The 20,541-nt window shown below is 33.3% G+C and overlaps 1 protein-coding gene across 3 annotated transcripts; it reads right to left on the minus strand.

Annotated features, from left to right (window-relative positions):
- LOC18589386 (subtilisin-like protease SBT2.5) lies at positions 8,997–20,327 on the minus strand. 3 transcript variants are annotated; one of them, XM_007014334.2, is made up of 12 exons: positions 20,013–20,327; positions 19,751–19,838; positions 19,173–19,371; positions 17,900–18,044; positions 17,342–17,736; positions 15,180–15,275; positions 15,028–15,100; positions 14,159–14,444; positions 11,517–11,842; positions 11,063–11,330; positions 10,659–10,940; positions 9,181–9,619 (listed from the first exon to the last, which is right to left on the minus strand). In XM_007014334.2, the coding sequence occupies exons 3-12, from the start codon at positions 19,349–19,351 to the stop codon at positions 9,213–9,215; spliced, it is 2,457 nt and encodes an 818-aa protein (XP_007014396.1). In that variant the 5' UTR covers positions 19,352–19,371; positions 19,751–19,838; positions 20,013–20,327; the 3' UTR covers positions 9,181–9,212. The 3 variants fall into 3 exon arrangements, with proteins under 3 accessions (XP_007014397.1, XP_007014396.1, XP_017983225.1); XM_018127736.1 differs by having other exon boundaries at positions 19,173–19,381; XM_007014335.2 differs by lacking the exons at positions 19,751–19,838; positions 20,013–20,327 and having other exon boundaries at positions 8,997–9,619; positions 19,173–19,381.

Consider the following 20,541-nt stretch of genomic DNA (forward strand, 5'->3'; position numbering starts at 1 on the left):
ATCTCTCGACAATCGGCATTACCTAGAGTACTCTTAGATGGGTGGTATCAAAACATTGTAGGCGAGAATCACAAGTGGGACTAATACCACCATCCCTGCTTACCACAATCCGTGCAAGCACACAAAGGTCGCAAGGCATGGGACTCCACTCAACCACAAATCAAATCAGCATTCTACATTCATCCCTTAAACAGAATACACATCCACAAATCTGACCATCGTGCTTGTGACATTCTATATGTCTACATCAAATCATATTTCAAATTCAACGAACTTCAGTCATCTTTAAGTTTAGTATAATTTTAAGTGCCTTCAAATCTCTAAGGCATCATTAAACGAAACATAATCAATTTACATGCCCTCATGCCTTTAACTCCATATAGGTACTCATAATACTTAATCCAATCAATCGTGGCTTATCAACCTTATGCATATCCTCAATCAACCATGAATACGTGGGCATTTATGCATATATCATGTCCATAAGTAATCATGGCCCTTCGACCTCACATATTTGTTATTACTCAATCGTTGTGCCATTAACCCAAATACTTATAGAGCCATATACCTATTTGGTAGCCCATTCATCATATTTTGGCACAATTCTTAATCCATAATTCATATTGCACCATGTGTAGAACTTTTGCTCTAGGTTCTACATACCATAAGTTTCAACATAATGCCACCTTGTGGCTCACCACAAATCACACAAACACAAATTTCCTATCTCAGATAACTAATTAGCCTAGGTATTCTCATCTAGGCACACAATCATATTTATTCTATAGTCTAGGCATATATCTTTAGGCACACACACACACACACACACAGATCAATTCTCTAGCCTCGGCATTCTTATCTAAGCATACACATAACATTTAAGTACCATGGCAGCGCATACATTATGCAAGATGCATCACATGCATTTAATTAAATCCCACTCGCTTTGACAATTAAAGATAGGTCCATAATCAAGCTCAACTTTTAGCCTTTAACCATCTTCCAGCTCACAAACACATCAATAGCCTCCATTTTCCCTTTGAACAAATTAAAACATCACAAAAATGTTTATTTCCTATCTTTTGAAAATATCTCAACTATTTAAAATATCCAAATTCAATAAACATGCTCATTCTTCCAACAAATAAGCCAAATCCTTACCTTAGAAGCTGGGTTGCCCTAATCTAGGCTCCAAATCTCCAATACACTCATGGGCAGAAAGTTTGACTAATCTGAAAATATTTAGATTTGAGGTTATTAACCAATTAAATTGAAAATCAATCGGTAAAAACATGTAATCTTACCTCCATATCGATTTTCCAAGCTTGGATCTAGCTCAAATAGGCTCCACATGCCACTTGGAGCTTAGGATTTCGTATGGGGTAAAGAGAGAAACAAAGAAAATGGGTTTTCTCCTAAAATGGGCAGAATGCCCAAAACCCCCCCTCCCCCCTTTTTATTTTTGCCTTTCCTCAATGATGTATCAATACATTTGACAATGTATAAATACATTTGCCCATATTTCGACTAAAGGTATTGATACATTGGGGCAATGTATTAATACATTTCACACAAAATGGTCTTGGGTGCTCTCTGCTTCAAATATATCGATTTATTAGGGCAATGTATCAATACATGTTCATCAAATTTCCAGATCTATCGATACATCCTTAAATGTATCGATAGAATTCCTTCAGAACACCTCATATTGTTCTTCTGACCAAGAATGTATCAATGCATGAGATGATGTATCGATACATTTTCTCCTAGAGGTAGTATTAAGTCTTTTTTTACTTCCAAAATCCAACTTAACACCTCAAATCCATTCTCTGTTTATCTCATACCTCAAATAACTCATATAATTCAAATCCTCATAATATATTCTCAAATATACATCAAATTAAATCAAATCCTCAAGTTGTAGGATTAATTCATCATTTTTATCAATATTTGCCTTGATGTTGTATTTAGGTGTCAAAGTGCCAAACATATGCACAATTCCATTGAAAACTCTCATTTATACCAATATTCATAGCCATATAAGTGTAAGTGTAGTCATATTCACCAAAGTTCAATTTAGCTCATCAATTGGCTTAGCTATTTCATCATATTATTAGAATCCTTAATGTACACTAAAATTCATAGTCTTTCTTTATAGACCCCAATAACTCATATGCATGCTTCACAAGCATATATATCAAGTTTTCAAGTTTACTCATCAAATTACTTGACCAACATCACATTTAGGCTATATCAAAAATCAAGTGTGTTACAGATTCATAGCTAAATTTCTTTGGATTATGTTTTATTTCAATATTATGAACTAAATTATCTTTCTAAGATTATGGTGGATTTCAATATGTAATTTGAATATTAGTTTCTCTTTTATTTATCATGAATGGTTATAGTTTTGCTTATTCAAAAATATTCTTAATGCTTTTAATTGTCTAATCAACAATTAACTAATTTTTGAATCTAATTGAGATTTGATAAGGAGATTTTGCATTGAACTAAGATTTAAATCGTGTATGTTCAAGTCATTTAGGTGATTTGATTCGCAATTCGGGTAAATATACATCAATTGCCATACACAGCCAAATTAGGATACTAGCTTAATGAACCTTATTTAATTGATTCCTATAGACATATAGTGACTCAATAAAGTTATGTTTTTGTGCAAGCATCTTGATGAAAACTTGTATATAGCTTTGGATTCTAAGTTAGTAAAACCATCCATGAATATAAATAATAAAAGAAGTTGATATCAAATGAAGTGTTAAATAAACCCATAAACCTAGGTTTTAGTCTTTTGCTTTTCTCAAGTAATTTTAATTTCTGTTAGTTAATTTAGTATTTGCTTTAATTTAGTTTTAATTAATTTCTTAAAAAGTTTTAATTACTTAAATGAGATTAATTTGTAATAATTTTAATACTTAGTGAATATTTAGAAACAAATCTCTGTAAGAACAATACTTTTCTTCATCACTATATTACTTGTTTGCGATAATGTGCACTTACGTTAGAAATCGATAATAAAATGCTCTTATGTTAGCTGAATTTTTCTTGAAAACATTTTTAAACTTCATGTATAAATTGAGAGGGAGAATTTTCAAAGTTCATATTCACTTTTATCCTTCTCACTTATATTTAAATGTTTTCAACAAGGACATAGAGACTAATTAAGTTAAGGGAAGGTTTCAAGAAATTTCAAATGCAATATACTCATGTTTTTGTCATATCAAAAAGGGGAAGATTGTTAGCCTTGAGTTACATCATGTCAAGCATTTAAAATTGTCTCAAATATATTTTTAATCCATTAAGGTTACAAAGTTGTTTGAAAAGCCATGCATCATTGGAAAATATCATAAAAGCTTTCAAACAATGCATACTCAACTAAAAAAACAAGAGCAAACATGTCTTGAATTATTATTTGATTGTAAGAACAAGACAAAAAAGAAATAACTGAAGAGAGGTATCAAAAACCTAAGGAAACCTTAAGACACAAGTCAAGAGTTGACCTTAGAGAAGCTCAAATCGATCTTAAGTCAAAAAAGGTGAAAAACATGAAGAATATAAAGCCATAGTCGACCCAAGAGTGCTTATAGTCGACCTTATTCTAGAAAGCTCAAGAAAATGAAGATTTGAGCAAACATAATCGACCCTGGCTCTAGTATAGTCGACCATAACAAGTCAAAAGCATGAAAAAGTGAACTTTACATAGACATTGTCGACCACAAAAAATGCATAGTCAACTATAGTAGCTCAGATTTGCAAAAATCTCACTATCAAGAATTAGATAGAGTAAAGGAAGGTTATACTCAACTATGGTGCCGTAATTTAAGAAATTTGAAGAACATAGTCGACACTAAGAGAGTTATAATCGACCCTCAAGCTTCAGCAATAGTCAGATTTGATTCAAACTTATATCTAACGACTCCAAACTTCACACCAGCTATCAATAGCCATCTTTAAACTATTTGAAAGCAAAAGAAGACTTGAGCCAAAGTTTCAAACCTTATAGAGATCTCCAAAAGCTTATCCTCACTCTCTAGCTTCATTTTACTATTCCACTAAACTTACAAAAGTTGAAAACTTGCTTCATTTAAGCTAATATTTCTTCTCTCACTACATTCAAGCTTAAACTTATACACCTAGCCTTTGTAAAGGCATTTTGTTGTTGAAATTTGTACTTCATTGGAAAGATTCTAAGTTAACCTTGAAAAGCTATTTCTGAGGGTATATGGTTAAGCCCGTAAAAACCATTGTTGGTGGGTTTCACTTTATCCCGTGCAAAGCTTATAAAGGTTTTGCTTGATCCCATAAAAAGCATTATGAGGGTTTCGCTTGATCATGTAGAAAGCTCTTATAAGGGTGTCACTTGATCTCATAAAATATTCATTTCCTTTAATGGATTTCAAATTTCTTAATGTTGCAAGAGAGTGGATGTAGGCATTAGAGAAAGTTGAACTATTATAAAAATCTTGTGTCTTATTTTCAATTTTTTGCATTGTGAATTATTGCTTGCATTTAGCTTAGGAAAATATTTTATATCGATTCATCATTTTTGCTTGCACGTGACTTAGAAAACTATTCTTACTTTGATTTATTATTTGTTCATTACTTGACCTAGGAAAATATCTTAACTTTGATTTATTATTTGTTCATTTTAATTTATTATTGAAAATTGGTTTAGAAAGATCACACACTTTATTTTTAACATAAAAAGAGATATTTTATTGTAAAAGTTTTGATTTTTATACTTAGACTTCAAAAAATTTTTTAAATACCAATTCACTCCCCTCTTGATATATTGCTTATTGAGACTTCTACACTAATAGATGCTTCATTCATTAGAATGCTTTTCAAAAAATTTTTGGTCAGTAAGTATCAAAAGCTCATTTATTGGTATCGATACTACCCTTCTAGAATGCTTGTTTTTCCTTTAAAACACATCCATTTGGCCTACATTTCTCTCCTACAAATCAAATACACTTAATAACTTTAAAATATAGCTTTTCCAAAGGAAGTTTACGAAGATTTTGGACCAAAAACATGTTTTAAATGCTTACCAAGTAGAATTCCTATCCTTAATTTAAGGTGAGGGGTTTCACACTCTCCAAATACAAGACCTTTCCAACCATTGGCTTTCAAAACTACCTCAACTACACATAATGAATAAAACTTTGTCTAATACTCAATTCCATAAACAATCAAAGCAAATGCATAGTCGTCAAGTCAATTACACTAATTGACTTTGGAGACAAACCATGACGACTTTACAGCACTTAATGCCACAAATAGCCAATGCACATGCATAGTCGTCAAGTCAATTACACTAATTAACTTTGGAGATGGACCAAGATGACCCCTTGCATCAACTTAAGCAAGACTTTTTGTCCTCTCACAATCATCTATATCAAGGAAATCTTTCATCACTGTCTCAGTAAATGAAATCTTACTTCGAAAGCTACCATCCCATGTGCATTATTCCCACTCCTTTTAGGCCTCACCTTTTAAACCATTATGCAAATTCCCTTTCATCAAGACCATGTTGCCTTATGTCACTTTTATCATTCCATCATTGATAGAAAAACAATGCCATTTGCAATCTAATAAGCTTAATGATTTTAAGTTCTTATGCATCTTAGTGACATAGGCCACACAACCTAAATAGCACAATCCCATCAAATATTTTGATTCTCATAACTCCAAGACTCATGAATTCACAATTGACTCTGCAAACAATTCATTTTTTTCAAGATCATCTATTGCAAATTTCAAGAATAATCAAGACTAAGTCATTATTGATTAATCCAAATTTGTTTCAAAGCTTTTGAGGCTTCTTTTATTTGGATATTAATTGTGTTGATGGCTTTAATGCGCATATTAAATCTTGGGCTTAATTCATTTTGATGAAGAAATCTAGCCGACGATGATTAGATCTAGGTTTTTAGAGGGTCTTGATTTTCTTTAGATTTGGGAAAATAGGAAGTGTTTTTGATAAATTCATTTTAACTAAAGGATAAGCAAGGTTGAAATGAAGAAAAAAGAAATTTTTTGGGTGAAAAAAATGCCATTGATAGGTTTAGCCATTGGAATCTAGGTTTGTAAAGGTATATAGAGAAGTTTTGAGTTAGAGAGAGAAATGGAAGGGAAAAAATGAAAGGAGAAGATGACTCTAAATATTTATACTAGGTGCCAAACAACTCCGTTTTGGGAAAGGAACAAAGAAAGAAAGAGGATTAAATGGTGTCATTTTAGGTTGGTCAAAGATGCCTAAACGATATCGTTTCAAAAGAAAGAAAGGAGATAAAAGAGTGAAACAATGCCATTTTTTTGTGGATGTAAGGTTCCTAAACAGCTTTGTTTTAGGAGAAAAAAGAAGAAGATGACTCATTGACTCAAATTCAACTTGGCTCGACCCAAACTAGATTTGGCATAAGAAGGTCCAAATAATTTTGGACAAATTTAGGATAAAGCCCATTAAAGGTACATTTTCCTAGCCCTTGTTTTGTTATTCATTTTATTTCTTTTATTATTTTATTTTATATGTTTATTTTAATTTATGAAGTTTTTTTGAAAAATAGTAATAAAAATATACACATGATAAAATTAAATCTCTAAGTAAATAAATTTATTATTTAATAATAGTAATATTTTAGGAAAAAAATCTCTTTTAAAAAAGGAGATTTTTGGAGAATTGCAAGTGGCAATTTCCTTGAATTTTTCCAAGTGAATGAAATTTTGGGTACTAAAAGTGTTCGAACAAATCCCAAAAGTTACTTTCACAAAGAAGATTATTTCTAAATAATTACATAAAAATATATAAAAAAAATAAAATTGTGAAAAAAAATGTTAATTGCATAATGATATTTATTTGAATCATTTACATTTTATTTTAATTGCACAAATAGATGAAAAATTTCACAATTATGGAATTTCAAGAAAGTTGTCCATAATTTTCTTGAAAATTTTTAGGTGAGAAAAATTTTTAAAATTCTACCAAAAGTGGTAGACAATTTAGAAGAATTTTCAATATCAAAGATTTTCACTTTTTAACAAAAAAAATAAAATTTTTCAATGATAGAATTTTAAGAAAGTTGTAAATGACAATTTGCTTGAGATTTCCTAAGTGAGGAAAATTTTTAAAATTCTACCAAAACTGTTGGAGAACCAAGAAGAATTTAATATCAAAGGTTTTCATTTTTTAAGAAAAAGAAAAGTAGAAAAAAAACAAATTAATGAAAATTTTCCGAGGAAAGTTGTAAGTGGCAATTTTCTTGAACATCTTTAGGTGAGAAAGATTTTTAAAATTCTACAAAAAATGTTGGATAATGTAGAAAAATTCGAATATCAAAGGGTTTCCATTTATCTTTTAAAAAATAAAAGGGGTTAAAAAGAGGTTCATTAAAAATGCTTTAGGAAAAGAACAAAAAGAAACAAAAAGGAATTAAAGATTTAATCAAATATTTGTCATAAAATATCAAAACAATTTGACAATGGAATCTCTTCAAGTAAGTGATTTTCTTAAATGTTCTTGAGGTGAGGGAATTCTTTGAGTGTCTGTCACAAGTGTTGAGAAAAGTTAAAAAGATTTTCAAATATTTAAAAAGAAGAAATAAACTAAAATAAAAAATAAAAATAATCAAAGAAAAATAAATTAAATATGAATTTAAGGTTTATTTGTCAAAGATAAAAATAAGATAACACATGGACTAATTGGTGTTTTTCTTTGAACAAGTGTCATAAGGGTGCCTAATATATTCTCACAAACAATTGTACTCTCAAACTTAAATCTGTTTGGTAGACTAAAACCTATATTTTTTAATGAATTAAGTCAAGCATATGATTTCATTATGAACATAGATTTAATTAGATGACCAATGACTCTTAAACAAAAAAAACATTGGTGGTGATTCCTCCTTCACATTGAGAGGTCGAGTTCTCGGATTCACATATTACGACAGCTTTGACCACTGCTTTAAGAATTTTGAGAGTTGAGTTAACAATTAACCTTGTTATGCTAAGCTTTAACTAATTTGAGCCAACTCAATATTAACTTTATTTCCCTTAATTCCAAATAACATTGTTTTATTCATTTTCTTTATTCGCGTGTTGATTATTTCAGTTTATTATCATTTATTTGTTGTTTTAATAAATGTGAGGCTATTTAGGACCGGGGAGGCAAGGTTGATGTGTTCTAAGTTTATATGCATGCATCAACTTTAAACCCAGGTTTGTCCGTTTTAAGAGGGGATAAAGTACTTCCATTTTTCGTAAGGGGAAAACCTCCGACCTAATGAAATCGAATCTTTTCTGTTGATAATCTATGATGGGTAAGGATTGGAATGCTTTACAAATCTATACCGGATCACAATAACACATGTTTTTGGTGACACTCTATTTATTAAGTTCAAAAACAAAAAAAAGACTTTTCTTTTAGTTTATTCTATCTCAAGAATCCTCAGCAGCTCATACCGAACCATGCCTCGAGTAATCATTACGGGAAAGACCCATTGATCTCAAATGGGTGCGACACTTGTCAAGGTGTAAACAAAAGAATAGGAAAAAAAATATAATAATATCAATATTTAATAGATTTCTAGTGAAAAAATTTAAAAAGAAAAACCAAAAATGGGATTCAATTGAACAAGAAAATGCGACTCTCCTTTGCATTGGATTTAGATGAGTAGGTTTATTGCTTCATTTTGAGGAAACTTTCCAATGAAAAGAAGCCGCGTGCCTAAAATTGTTGCCATCGTAACATAACATTGTTTGTGTATATCCAACATCAAGAATAATAAGAGAATTTATTTCATTGAAATGCATGAATAAATGATGTAAGGAACCTCACTAGTCTTTCGTCTTAATGGTTGATGCCTGATTTCGGCTCAACACAGCAAATCTCGCTTCCTCCAAATCAAAACAAAAGCATGAGATTAAACCCAACTTTTGTAGTCAATCCAACAAAAACATACTTCTCACAGGACACAGGGTGCAGAAAAAGTATGAAGCATTCTATCCAATTAGCAAAGAAATTAGCAAAACTTATACATGGAGACACCAGGAGTCTCCCCACGTTATAACAGTTATCTTTACAACTATTCCACATACATATATTTCAGACAAAATATATCTAACCTCGTGTCTTATTACCACAAATTACAAAGAATAATACATCCATAATCCTTAATTTTGCTCACCAGTCCAAACTATCGCCAGTATCCCATAGCCACCACCGGGATACTTACCTTGTGCCCTCTGCTGCCTTTCATGGTAATCTCTCCAAAGCTATAAGTTCCAGTAACTGATCGAGCAGTAAGAGTTACAGAGAACTTCCTAGATGCACCAGGTTTCAGAGTCATCGCTGAAGGGTTTGTTTCAATAGCAATGGATGGATGCATTCTAGCTGTGATGACATAGGTTTCTTCTTCAGCAACATTTGTAACAGTACGAGTAACCGTTTGAGTTCCCACCAGATGGGAGATTGTAATTGATGGGGTGTTGAGATTTGATGGGTGGCCCATGGTGTGGTTGCAGGGTGAGTTTGTGTAGTTCTTTATCTCATGGATATCAATACCAGGTGTTGAGCACAAGAATCCCAAATAATCCTCATAACCTACAAAAAGCCAGGGAGGAAGCAAATAAAGACTCTACTCAATGGTTCTTCAAAGTTACAATGCAATGCTGAGAGGCGAAAAAGCTATCTCGCAGCTTTAGCAGTGTCTAGGCAACCTCAAGCTGTCACCTAGTTAGATGTTAAAGCTCACTGGTGTACTACTAAAGGCACTGTTTCAAGGCAAACCTTTACTAACAAGCAAATGTCATAGCAATTTTTTGTTTTTTGAAAAAATTTCAGGTTTAAGGTTCTAAAATTCAAGTTTCCCAGCATGCTTCTCCACTGTTTCTATTCCCTTAATAAGGTTTTTCATTCGTTCCTATTGAGTATTATTCACCATAGCTTTTGGCCCAAGTGTCCAGTTTATGTTATACGATGGCCCTCTATCATCTTCTAACTTGTTACCATTCTCTAAGGCTGTTTTTGGGAATTTGAATTTGAAACAAGGAAATTCAATTTCAAATTTAGCATAAATTGTGTGATATAACTCATGAAAACATGTTCATGATGATTTTCAAATTCATGAATTTGTTAGATCTCTAGTCATTGGTGAATTTGAAATACTTATAAGAAATAGGTAATTTTAAATTCATTGGCTTATACTCTCTCCGATACATACGTATTAAAATCTCATCTAGCTTTTAGCATTCATCCCCACAATCTATAAAACAAACCAAATCTAAGTCCACTCTCCAAAATTCATGTTCCCAAACATAGTAAAGAGAATTATGCCAGTGCCTTTCTTGTAATTGCTATTGATTATGTGATGAACCTTGAATTTTCTTTGAATACTTATACCAGAATCACAACTTCCTTGGCTATTTACCAAACCTTGTAGTAAATATCTTGTAGCTTAAATGCTCTGAAAGAAAAAAAAAAAATCTCATTACTTAATTAATGACTTGGGGCACAAAGTGTCAAACCCCATTCACTCCATCCCCTTTCCTAGATGAGATCTATGTTTCATAGTTGACTGAATCTATATAGAATAACCAACGAAAAAATAAGGGACAAAATTACAATGCCCAAGAAGAAATACCTGCATGAAAGATGAGCCCAGGATCCAGAGCAGCTCTCGGATTAACATGGCCACTCCCATAATCAAAAGGAGTAGCTGTGACAAGCTTCATAGCCTCTGTTTCAGAATACTGTTGTGCTTGAAGAGGCCTTCCTGCTCTGTCCAGCTTTGTTGATGTTGTCATCAAGGCTGATTTTATTGCAGCAGGGCTCCAATGAGGGTGCTTCTGCTTCAAAAGAGCAGCTATCCCTGCTATATGCGGTGCAGCCATACTAGTTCCAGATATCATTGCAAATCCTTCTCCTGCTCAAAGCAAAGAATTGAATAATGATACACCTCTTCATCCTCTAACATGCACCAGAAGTTTCAAAAGTGATGGCAAAGAAGACAAGCAAGAGCAATATAAGAACTGAGCACATCTTTACCAACATAATTAGGCTCATCCGTTCCATTCGGTGACCAAGCAGCCCAAATTAGAGAACCAGGTGCCAAAATGTCTGGCTTGAGAAGATCTGCATCTTGAAAGCTGTAATCTTTTATGTTTGGCCCTCGAGCAGAAAATAGTGCTACTTGTGGTGCTGATTTGTGGAGAATTGGCATCAAACCGTCCCCAATGCTACCAATAGCTTTGAAGCTCTTCACTCGCCCAGTCCAATCTCTTGGTGTAGAAACATTATAGTAATCAATAAGATCCTAAAAAGATGATTTCCAAGAGCCAAATCACAATGTTTTAGATTATCATGTTAGCAAAGTGGGCTGAAATTAACTCAAGCAATGAAAGCATGTTGCAGATTCTGGCCCCATTTCATGATGGAAGCCATCAGCTTCGCTTAATCATATAAAAAAAATAGGTAAAAGGAGCAAGGATCCCAGGTATACCATTGATTTGGAAACATCGGTGATAAGGATGCCAGGTATACCAACAGGAACAGGATCAAACTTTGTTCCAGGAGAAACATTTTCCACTGCAAGAACAAAACCAACTGCACGAAGAGCCTTGGCTGTTTCAGAGACTTTCTTAATTGATGCAGTACCAACAACAAAGTTGAAGGAATAGCCACAAAGAAGAATGTTCCCCTCAACTAAGTTTTTATTTAAAACTTCCGGCCTTTGGCAGTCTGAGGGGCTATACTTCATGACTGAGGAATCCAGTAGCACATCATTAGCAGCAACCATGGTGTAGGTTTGGTTTGGATGAGTAGAAGCTGCAATAATCCAGAAGCTCTACACTTCAGTTTTGAAAAACTGAGAGATTTATCGAAAGAAACTAAATGACAACAATTTGACAAGTAAGCAACCACCACTGCCATGTGCTTGGACATGCATGATCATAAGCAAAATTAGTCATATACAGCAAGTAACCAGAGAATAGCTGCAATCTCAAATTATTTAAAAACAGCAACATCCCTCCCCCCCCCCCCCCTCTGGTAGATCAACTCCACCCCTAAGCCAATTTGGCCTCAAAGTGCCAGATTGTTGCTAGTCAAGGCAGACTGGGGTCCCGATGGCACTGATCATGAAATCAGGAGAGAAGGACAAAAAGATAAGAAGAAAAAGTGAGAGGTGCCATGCTGCAAAATTTTGCCAAATGGCAACCATTAATGAGACCAATGGCATGTACCGTCATTAAGTCCAATTGTTAAACTAAGGTACTTAATTAATCAAAACTGGAGATGGATTCATACACCAGAAATTGGAGGAAAGTTTAGACCCTAACGAATGTAATTAGCCTTCATGGTATTAATTAAAGATATATAGTATTATGTTGGAACATGAATACAAATACATCTAAAAATTGCAACATCAATTCCTCAGAAAAGACCAAGATTTTTATATTTTAGTCAACATTTTATTACCACCATGACAAAAATAAGAACGTGAGTGAATAAAGGTATAATTGAGGCCAGCCAGTAGAAAGCCAGCCAAGATCAGCTTGACTATAAAACTCAAGACTTGAGCTTGCCATAGATTAGAAGCCTTGAAGCTTGAACTTAACGCAAGCTTGGTTGAGCTTATCTTCTGTACTTGAGCTTGGCTTGAAAAAATAAAATTGAGCTACTTGAGCTCGATTATCATCACCTCAAAAGGAAGGAAAACCCAACTTGACTCAAGTTTAAGTTTCAAAATGTGTTTCAAAAAGTTAAAAAAATCTGTGAATACGTAAACATATATTATATTGTATTTCCATATGTCTACTATACTTAAAAATATTTAAACCTAAAAGCCTAATTAGACATTCAAGCTGCTCAAGCAAAGGATTAAGATTTTGGAACTCAGTTGACTCATTACTTGAGTTACAAAAACTCAGATTGATAATGAGTTGTGTTTGAGTATTCACCAACCCAAGCCTAAGTAATTCACAAGTAGCTTGACTTATTTAGACACATAGGTGAGCATGTCTAAATCCTGTTTGATACAAACTAATAGCAAAAAAAAGTAATGATTTGGTAGTTAAAAGCATTAGTGAACAACTGAAAGTTGAGATTTGGGCCTTGGTGATCACAGTTAAATTTTATTAAAATAGTAAAAAAAAATAAAAGCTGGGACAAACTGGGATAAAGCCCATTAGTGTCTATTTAAAACAGCATTGTTTCCACATATTTGGTAAAATAATGTTATGGTGACATAATTAAAAGCATTAGCTTAAGACTTGAAGTCAAGGTTCAAGGCTTGTTAACAACATTACAACAATATAATTTAACCAAAACCACGAACCCTCCCTCNAAAAATAGAAAATGAGTAAATGAGTCAAACTGGGGTAAAATAGCTGTTAACCAGATTAACCAGGTTTGACCGGCTCAACACTAGTTTGGCCTCATCAAAATTGGTGACCTGGTCACCAAGTTGGATGGTCTAACTACCAAGAGAGTCTCTAGCTTTATCAACTATGCTCTAAAAACAATGCTCTACAAGATTTATCTCACTCAAAATGCTCAAATATTTAGCAGTTCATGAATAAAGCCTCGGTAATCAAAAGCATTCTATTGGTCATTTGGTAAACCTAAATTATATTCAGGTGCAATAGTCATATTATTATTTTAACCTAATTTCAGGCTTGAAACTAAGAAATTCTAGTAGAATACAAATTTATTTCTACAAAAAATTGGCAATTCTAATTGTCTAAATATAGTGTTGAACTAAAACATGTGTCCTAAAAAATTTAATGCACTACCTTAGACCAACATAAAATCAAAAATTTTTAAAAGGTGAATGAAACTAGAGATAATCAGATGAGGTGTCAAGCAGAAAAGTTTACTATTAATGGTCTACCATATGCAGATTTGCCACAAATGTATAAGGCCATCAATTAAATAAATCATTAATTAGAATAAGGAATGTCTACGTCGTTTGAATCATAATTTGACAGATTAACAAAATATGCCATCTCATACGTAGATCTTAACTCATTTGCAGTCCACTGTTCTTGAAAACATCTTTCCATAGGTTAAATAACATCTTTCCACTCTTCCTGCATGCTACCAGATCAGAACAAATAAATAGTCAAAGTTGAAGTAACTCACGGGACAATCCCATGCCAGCTAAGATTTTTCCATTTCCCAGGTTCAAATGGTTTTTGTATCTACGATCATCAATTGCAGCTGCAACAGATGCGATCCATGGGCTATAGGAAACCAAAGTTTTGGGGAAAGGACCTCCATTTCCAGCTGCCTGAGCAACAAAAACACCAGCCTTGACAGCTGCAAGAAGTGTTGCATCAAAAGGATTTAAAAACGTGGTCTTCGTGGTTGCCTGAGGACTATTTGGTCCCACTGAGAGGCTGAGAATATCCACACCATCGTGAACAGCCTGCCCATAAAAGTTCTATCAAATCACAAGTTTTCAACAAGAATGACATAAAAGAATGTAGAATTGATTGGAAAATGGGCATCTATCAAAGTCACACTGATAGCAGAAATAGAGCTTTTCATATTTTTCCTTTTAAGTATCACAAAGAAGCAAAAACTTTCACACGTTTTTCTTTAAATGTTCCCAATTCAACTTAAGACAACTCAAAAAGGACAGCTTCACTTTTCTTTTTGTACAAAGGAAGATGACAGTAATCAGGAGCCCCATGTCAAAGATACTCATTAAAGAAGTGTTCCCTATACAAAAACATAGCTGACCCCAAAATTTTTGCTCAATCCTTAAGGAAAAGGGACACGCGTATGACAATATTCAAAAGGAAGATCATTTATCTGGTTACCCAAAGTCCCAAATGACGCATGCAAAAGGAAAGCATTACTTATGAAGATGTTGAATCTATATCTCAGAAGGTGTTATCAGTAGAAAAACCTGATGGGGAGACATGTAACTTAGCAGCAGTCTTAAATCAAAATAGCAAGGCAAGAAATAACTATGCTACCATCTTCTGATGTAAATTGAAGCATACCTGATCAATTGCAGCTACCACATCTGCTACAAACCCTCCAAAAAGCCTGTATAGTGCCTTGTAGACAGCAATCCTAAGACAAAAAGAAATTGAATTTCCAAATCAAGGGGAAAAAATGCATAATAAACTAGGAAGATGTTAGTAATTTGCACCTGGCACGGGGAGCCATTCCACTTGCTTTCCCAAATTCATGGCCATGCACTCTCACAGGAATACCATTATTCCCAGCTGCAATAGCTGCCGTGTGACTGGCATCCAGTGATATAACAAAGAAGGTGGAATTGGTTAAAAAGAAAGAATAGATACAAAATCTTTCTCACTCAATACCAGTTAATTTAAATAAAAGCCTTTCCATCAAATGCTTACTTTTTGCCAAAGTGGGAAGAATAAAAGTGATAGTTCCCAGTTTGAAATTTATAAAAAAAAAAAAAAATCTTTCCATCAAATGCCCCTTAGCCTTGCAGAGAAGTGCTGCAAGATTAGTGGAGGTTTCCCAAATGTTGGTTGCCTGTTGCTCCATATTATGCTCTCCTAACATACTTATTTACAGTTTAAGGTAACATATTACCCTCTTCATAGAGCTTGTCTTCAATATCTAACTGTTTGATCCATATATTCATTTTCATGACTTAAAATTGAAACAAAAATATATTTAACTTGGTCATTTTCGCTAAGGGCTGCTACTGGTAAGTTGACATGGTAGTTAGAAAGCCAGACGTATAACATGTGAATACCAAACATGCTTTCTTTGGAAATAATTCTTTATAAAAGACTAATGTAATTTTAAGATGAAGCATTATTTTACCACTTCCCCATGAAGAGAACAAGACTCAACACCCTTTCAAGACCTCTACCTAGCACCTTCCAACTTTTCCCTTAGTCTAAAATGTTGGAAAGTTTACTTAAACAACCATTTCAAAACAAAAAACAAAATGAAAATCAGAAAACAGAAGGTGTTGTACAATAATCTTATGAAGAGCATACTTTATTCATTTTATGCAGGCTATCACTAAGTTAAGACTAAAACCAAAACTAGAATTACAAACACAAAGCCCTATCAGGAATTCTATTCCCATTGGTGGACTCAGGAAAGAGATCTGGATGCCTATATACTGGAAGCAGAGCTGCAACCTCAGTTCACACATGGGAATATCATGTGCAAGAACGATTGCTTATTTTGAGGTAAATTTTGTGTTAACTATTTCCCAGGAAAAAAAAATTGTCTTTTAAAAGGATGATGGGTTGTTGAGTAACAAGCGCTACAATTGATAAACATGAAGCCAAACATTAGGATCATGTACTAAATAGTATTAAGAGACTCTAGCTGAGAGAGAAGTTAGAACTTGAATAAAATAGTAGGGCCCACTAGTATCAGGTTAGCTTTTGGGATAACTGGTGAACCAACATTAAAACAAGTTAAAAATCGGAGATATCTATAAAGAAAACAAAAGATGAAACTTGACCATAAATTTTAACTGCCATTTTTTATATTGTCTGGCCTTTAAGTGCATGTGTGTTAACACAATTCTTTTTTTTTCCCACATGGATTTTCATCATACATTAATGATGTAATGTAAATTTTCTATTTACAGTTTGACTAATTCCAGGATGTTCAATGTTCAATGTTACATGTACCTCAGCCTGTTTCACCTGGTTTGAGCTGCAAGAAAACATTTTGTTGAAGTAGAGCTCTTTGAAAGATGCTGTCTAAAGAAAATTATTTGAAATAAGTAAGAACATCTTTTGTCTGTTTAAAAACTTCAGAAAATTCATCTATAAGCTTTTTGTTGCAACTTTTCTCAAAGCTCTAGTTTGGAGCTTTAGCTTTCAGTTCTTAAAAGCTCATTGTCAGCTTTTACAGAAGCCAAAAACTGTTTTCACACCTTTCAAAAAAAAATTGTTTTCACAAAACCTTGTTTGACCTAGCTTTAGATATCAGTAGTAAAGAAACTGTTTCACAAGCAGGGTTAAACAGGCACTATATATAGTGAATGTCAAGGCTTTAATAGATAGTCTGTTTCTATCTTCTTCTTTTGATAATATGTTTGAGTAGGAATAATTTTAATTTATGTTGTTACTTGCATATTAGCAGTTATATACAAGTTTTCAGTCCAACAATCACATTCTAAGTTGTTGATTCTCATATCTGCACCTTGATTAAAACTGACATGAGCTAATTTAGGTCCTTAGACTTTCCTTCCTGAATTGTAGCAATCATATAAACTAAAACCTCTCTCAAAGGTATATTTGTTTAAGATAAGGTAGCATAGCGTTTCCATTGAAACTGTAACTGCAGAAAACTATGGTAACTAACCTTCCATGCCCATCACCATCCATGGGAGATGCAAAATCAATAGCAGGATTAAATGCACCAGCTGCTTTTGCAGCTTCAGCAAAATGCTGGGCTCCAATGATCTTGCCATTACAGAAGTCTCTCTTGGTATCAGGATCAATTTCGCACTTTCCTCTATACTTTGGAACAGGCCCATAGGGATCAGTATGATAGGCTGCAAAGCTTGGGTGAAGTGGATAGATTCCTGAGTCTACAAATCCTATCACAATGTCCTCTCCTGCCCTGTCAAAGCCACCTCCTGTTGGCCATACACCTGTTGGGAGCCCAAGAAATTGTGGGGTATGTGTTGTAAGTCTCCTCACCTTCCAATCTCTCTCCACAGATTTCACACCAGGAGCACGTCTCAGGGTTTCTGCCTACTAATATATTGGCATAGTGTAAGGAATGAGAATGAAAAAGACTGGATTCAGAAAAACTGAAGTATTCATTCAACTAAAACATAATTTCAAATTCAGAGAAAAAAAAAAACATTATTTCAAATACAAAAGCACAAAAATGTTTAGCACTTGAAAGTTTCACCTGTTCAGGGGAAAGGTGAACTGAAAAGCCGTTTATTAGGTGTTTATAACTGTAGAGTTTCTTGTAACTCCCACGCTCAAACAGCATTCCAAGAAGCATATCATGTTTTTTCTCAAGATGACTAGCATAGGATGTTACCAATTCACTGAAACAAGCACCAAAGAAAATGACACGATTATTAATGAAGCAAACTTCAAAATATCCATCAAGTTGAGAGAGAGAGACAGAGAAGGAAAGATCACTCATGTCAAGGTAGTACATGATAGACCAAGAGACTTTGGAACAGTAAAAACAACCACCTTATTTTCAACACAAGGAACACAGCAATTAGATGAGAAATTTCATTAATCGGATTACTAAGTGGGCTAAAAATTAACTCTATTATCCATAAAATGAAGCTTCAATTTCAAAAATAAATGGTTCAACTAACTCACAGCAATAAGCATAGAATCAGGAATTAAAACTTTACCTTTTTTTTGTCTTTTTCCTAAAGTCTGTCAGATAACCTCAGGTAGTAATAGCATGAAATAAGAGTTGAATCTGGGATCAATGGTTTATAATGGGCCTCACGGCAACTATCTTCAACTTGCACAGCAAAGGAAAACAAAACTTTTCAAACTTAACATTTTCTTCACTTCTCTTCTTTAAAAAAGAAAAAATATTTTCTTCACTCCTTTTCTAACTTCTTCTTATTTCGACGGAAAGTTCCCGCATGAATAATATAAGTAGTTGCACCCATTTTCATAATAATTATTATTTTAACAGGAAAACTGCATTAAGTTATTATCAAAACTTTAGAGCAAAAATATTGAAAAATTCCATTGGGACAATGATCGCAGACAGAGTCCAAAAGTATAGATGAGCTGCACACAGGTGAAAATCCAAATTTCCCAACCAGCAAATATGATTCACAGTAATTTTTTTTTTTTTAGAAAAATTTTCCATGCAGAATATAAAAGAGTGAATAAAAAAAGGGAAAGCCCCACATTAATTACTATACTACATCAATACAATCAAGAAACTGTTAAGTATAAGCAAGCTATCAACGTTTATTTTTGCTGGGGTACTGCTACACTATATATTGACAAAGTTAAGTCAAATTCATGGTATTTTTTTTTTCTTTTAGGCCACAAATGTGCACATGTCATCGAAATACGTCCATTGCTCAACAGGATATCAAATAAGTGAAGAGTGAAGACCCCACAGCAGAAACTGACGAAAAAAAAAAACAACCAAAATTGAGAACAATGCGAAATAGTACCAAATTTTTTACCTTGTAGTGTCAAGCTTCTCATCTGACTCCACAGCCGTAGCTTCAAATCCATTCTCACCACCTTTGTAGCTAATTATAGGCTCTCCTTCAACTGTCACAATATAAATCTCCGCTTTCCCAGTAACCACAAGCCCCAATAGCACCACTAGGACTGCGCACCGAAGCTCCATCACCTTCATTCTTCTCTCTTTCCCAAGATCTGCTTCTCGCTAAATTCAGTACCACTTAAAGGAAAGTTCTGGATTTCTTTTCTTTTTTTTTTTTAATTTTAGCTTTGAGTAAATTTTACAGAATTATTTTATTTTGTTTCTTAAAAAGGAAAAAGTTCAATTTAATACGTAAGCAAAGAGACTTAACTAAAAGTGATACTGACATTTATAGTGAAATAAATAAATAAACTAACATGGATTTGGATCCTTCCTGCTCAAAAATAAACTTACTTCAATGGAGATCATGAGATAGAGTTGAAATCTACTAAACTTGATTTAGCTACTGAAACAAACCGTTTTAAATTTAAAAAAAAAAAGAAATAACACTACTTAAATTAGTAAAAAAAAAAAGGAAAGAGAAAATATTACCGAAGAGACACTAAAAACCCGATCCAATCCCGCCAAAGCTTGCTTTTGTTATTTACATTCACGTCAATCTGCGTCAACGTCCTTTTATCTACGATTCAAGCAAAGAATAATTAAAAAAATGAACTAAAAACATTGAAAAAAAAATAAAGAAAGGAAGGAAGGAAGAAAGAGCAGAATCTCCATTAGCATTTTCGGTGGTAAAGAAGATCGTAGAGATATCATCTCAAAAAAAAAAAAAAAGAGGAGGAAAATTTAGACTTACGCAAGCATTAAAGAAGGGAATCGAGGAAGCTTTGATAAGACGATTTTATCAAAGCAGCAAAAGAAGAAAAAAAAGAGAGAAAAGTGACTGTGAAAAACAGAAGAGAAAATGATTGGATCAGAGAGAGAAAGAATATATTTATTCACATTTGCAGAGCTAAGATCATTTCACGCAGATCTTTCATTCAAAGCGAGAAAAGAAGAAGAAAAAGAAAGAGCAAGAAAGAGATCCAAGGGATGGAGAAAGGAAAGCGTGTATGTTGATTTACTGTGTTTTAGTGAGGGAAGAGAGTGAGTGAGAGTGCGTAAGGCAGTTGAGTCTTTTTATTATATTTTATAATAACTATGCTTTTAAACACTAGAAATGAATTTTATAAAAATCATTTACACTTTATTTCGCCCATTTATATAAAATTTATTTATATGTTAATTGTGTCTACATAATTATATTCAATTTAAATTTATTAAATCATATCATATTCATGTGATATACAAAATTACTAATACCGATCAAAGTGAAGGTGGTAATA

This window comes from Theobroma cacao, chromosome 9, assembly GCF_000208745.1.
Source record: "Theobroma cacao cultivar B97-61/B2 chromosome 9, Criollo_cocoa_genome_V2, whole genome shotgun sequence".
Classification (NCBI taxonomy): domain Eukaryota; kingdom Viridiplantae; phylum Streptophyta; class Magnoliopsida; order Malvales; family Malvaceae; genus Theobroma; species Theobroma cacao.

What these genes read in the sequence shown, in the direction of transcription:
- LOC18589386 (XM_007014335.2), bottom strand. Translation starts at nt 19,351, where the DNA reads ATGAAGGTGATGGAGCTTCGGTGCGCAGTCCTAGTGGTGCTATTGGGG. An exon ending in TTCACCTTTCCCCTGAACAG is followed by an intron (nt 17,737 to 17,899) that starts GTGAAACTTTCA and finishes ATATATTAGTAG; the next exon opens with GCAGAAACCCTGAGACGTGC. An exon ending in TGGGCTCATCTTTCATGCAG is followed by an intron (nt 9,620 to 10,658) that starts GTATTTCTTCTT and finishes GGCTTTTTGTAG; the next exon opens with GTTATGAGGATTATTTGGGA.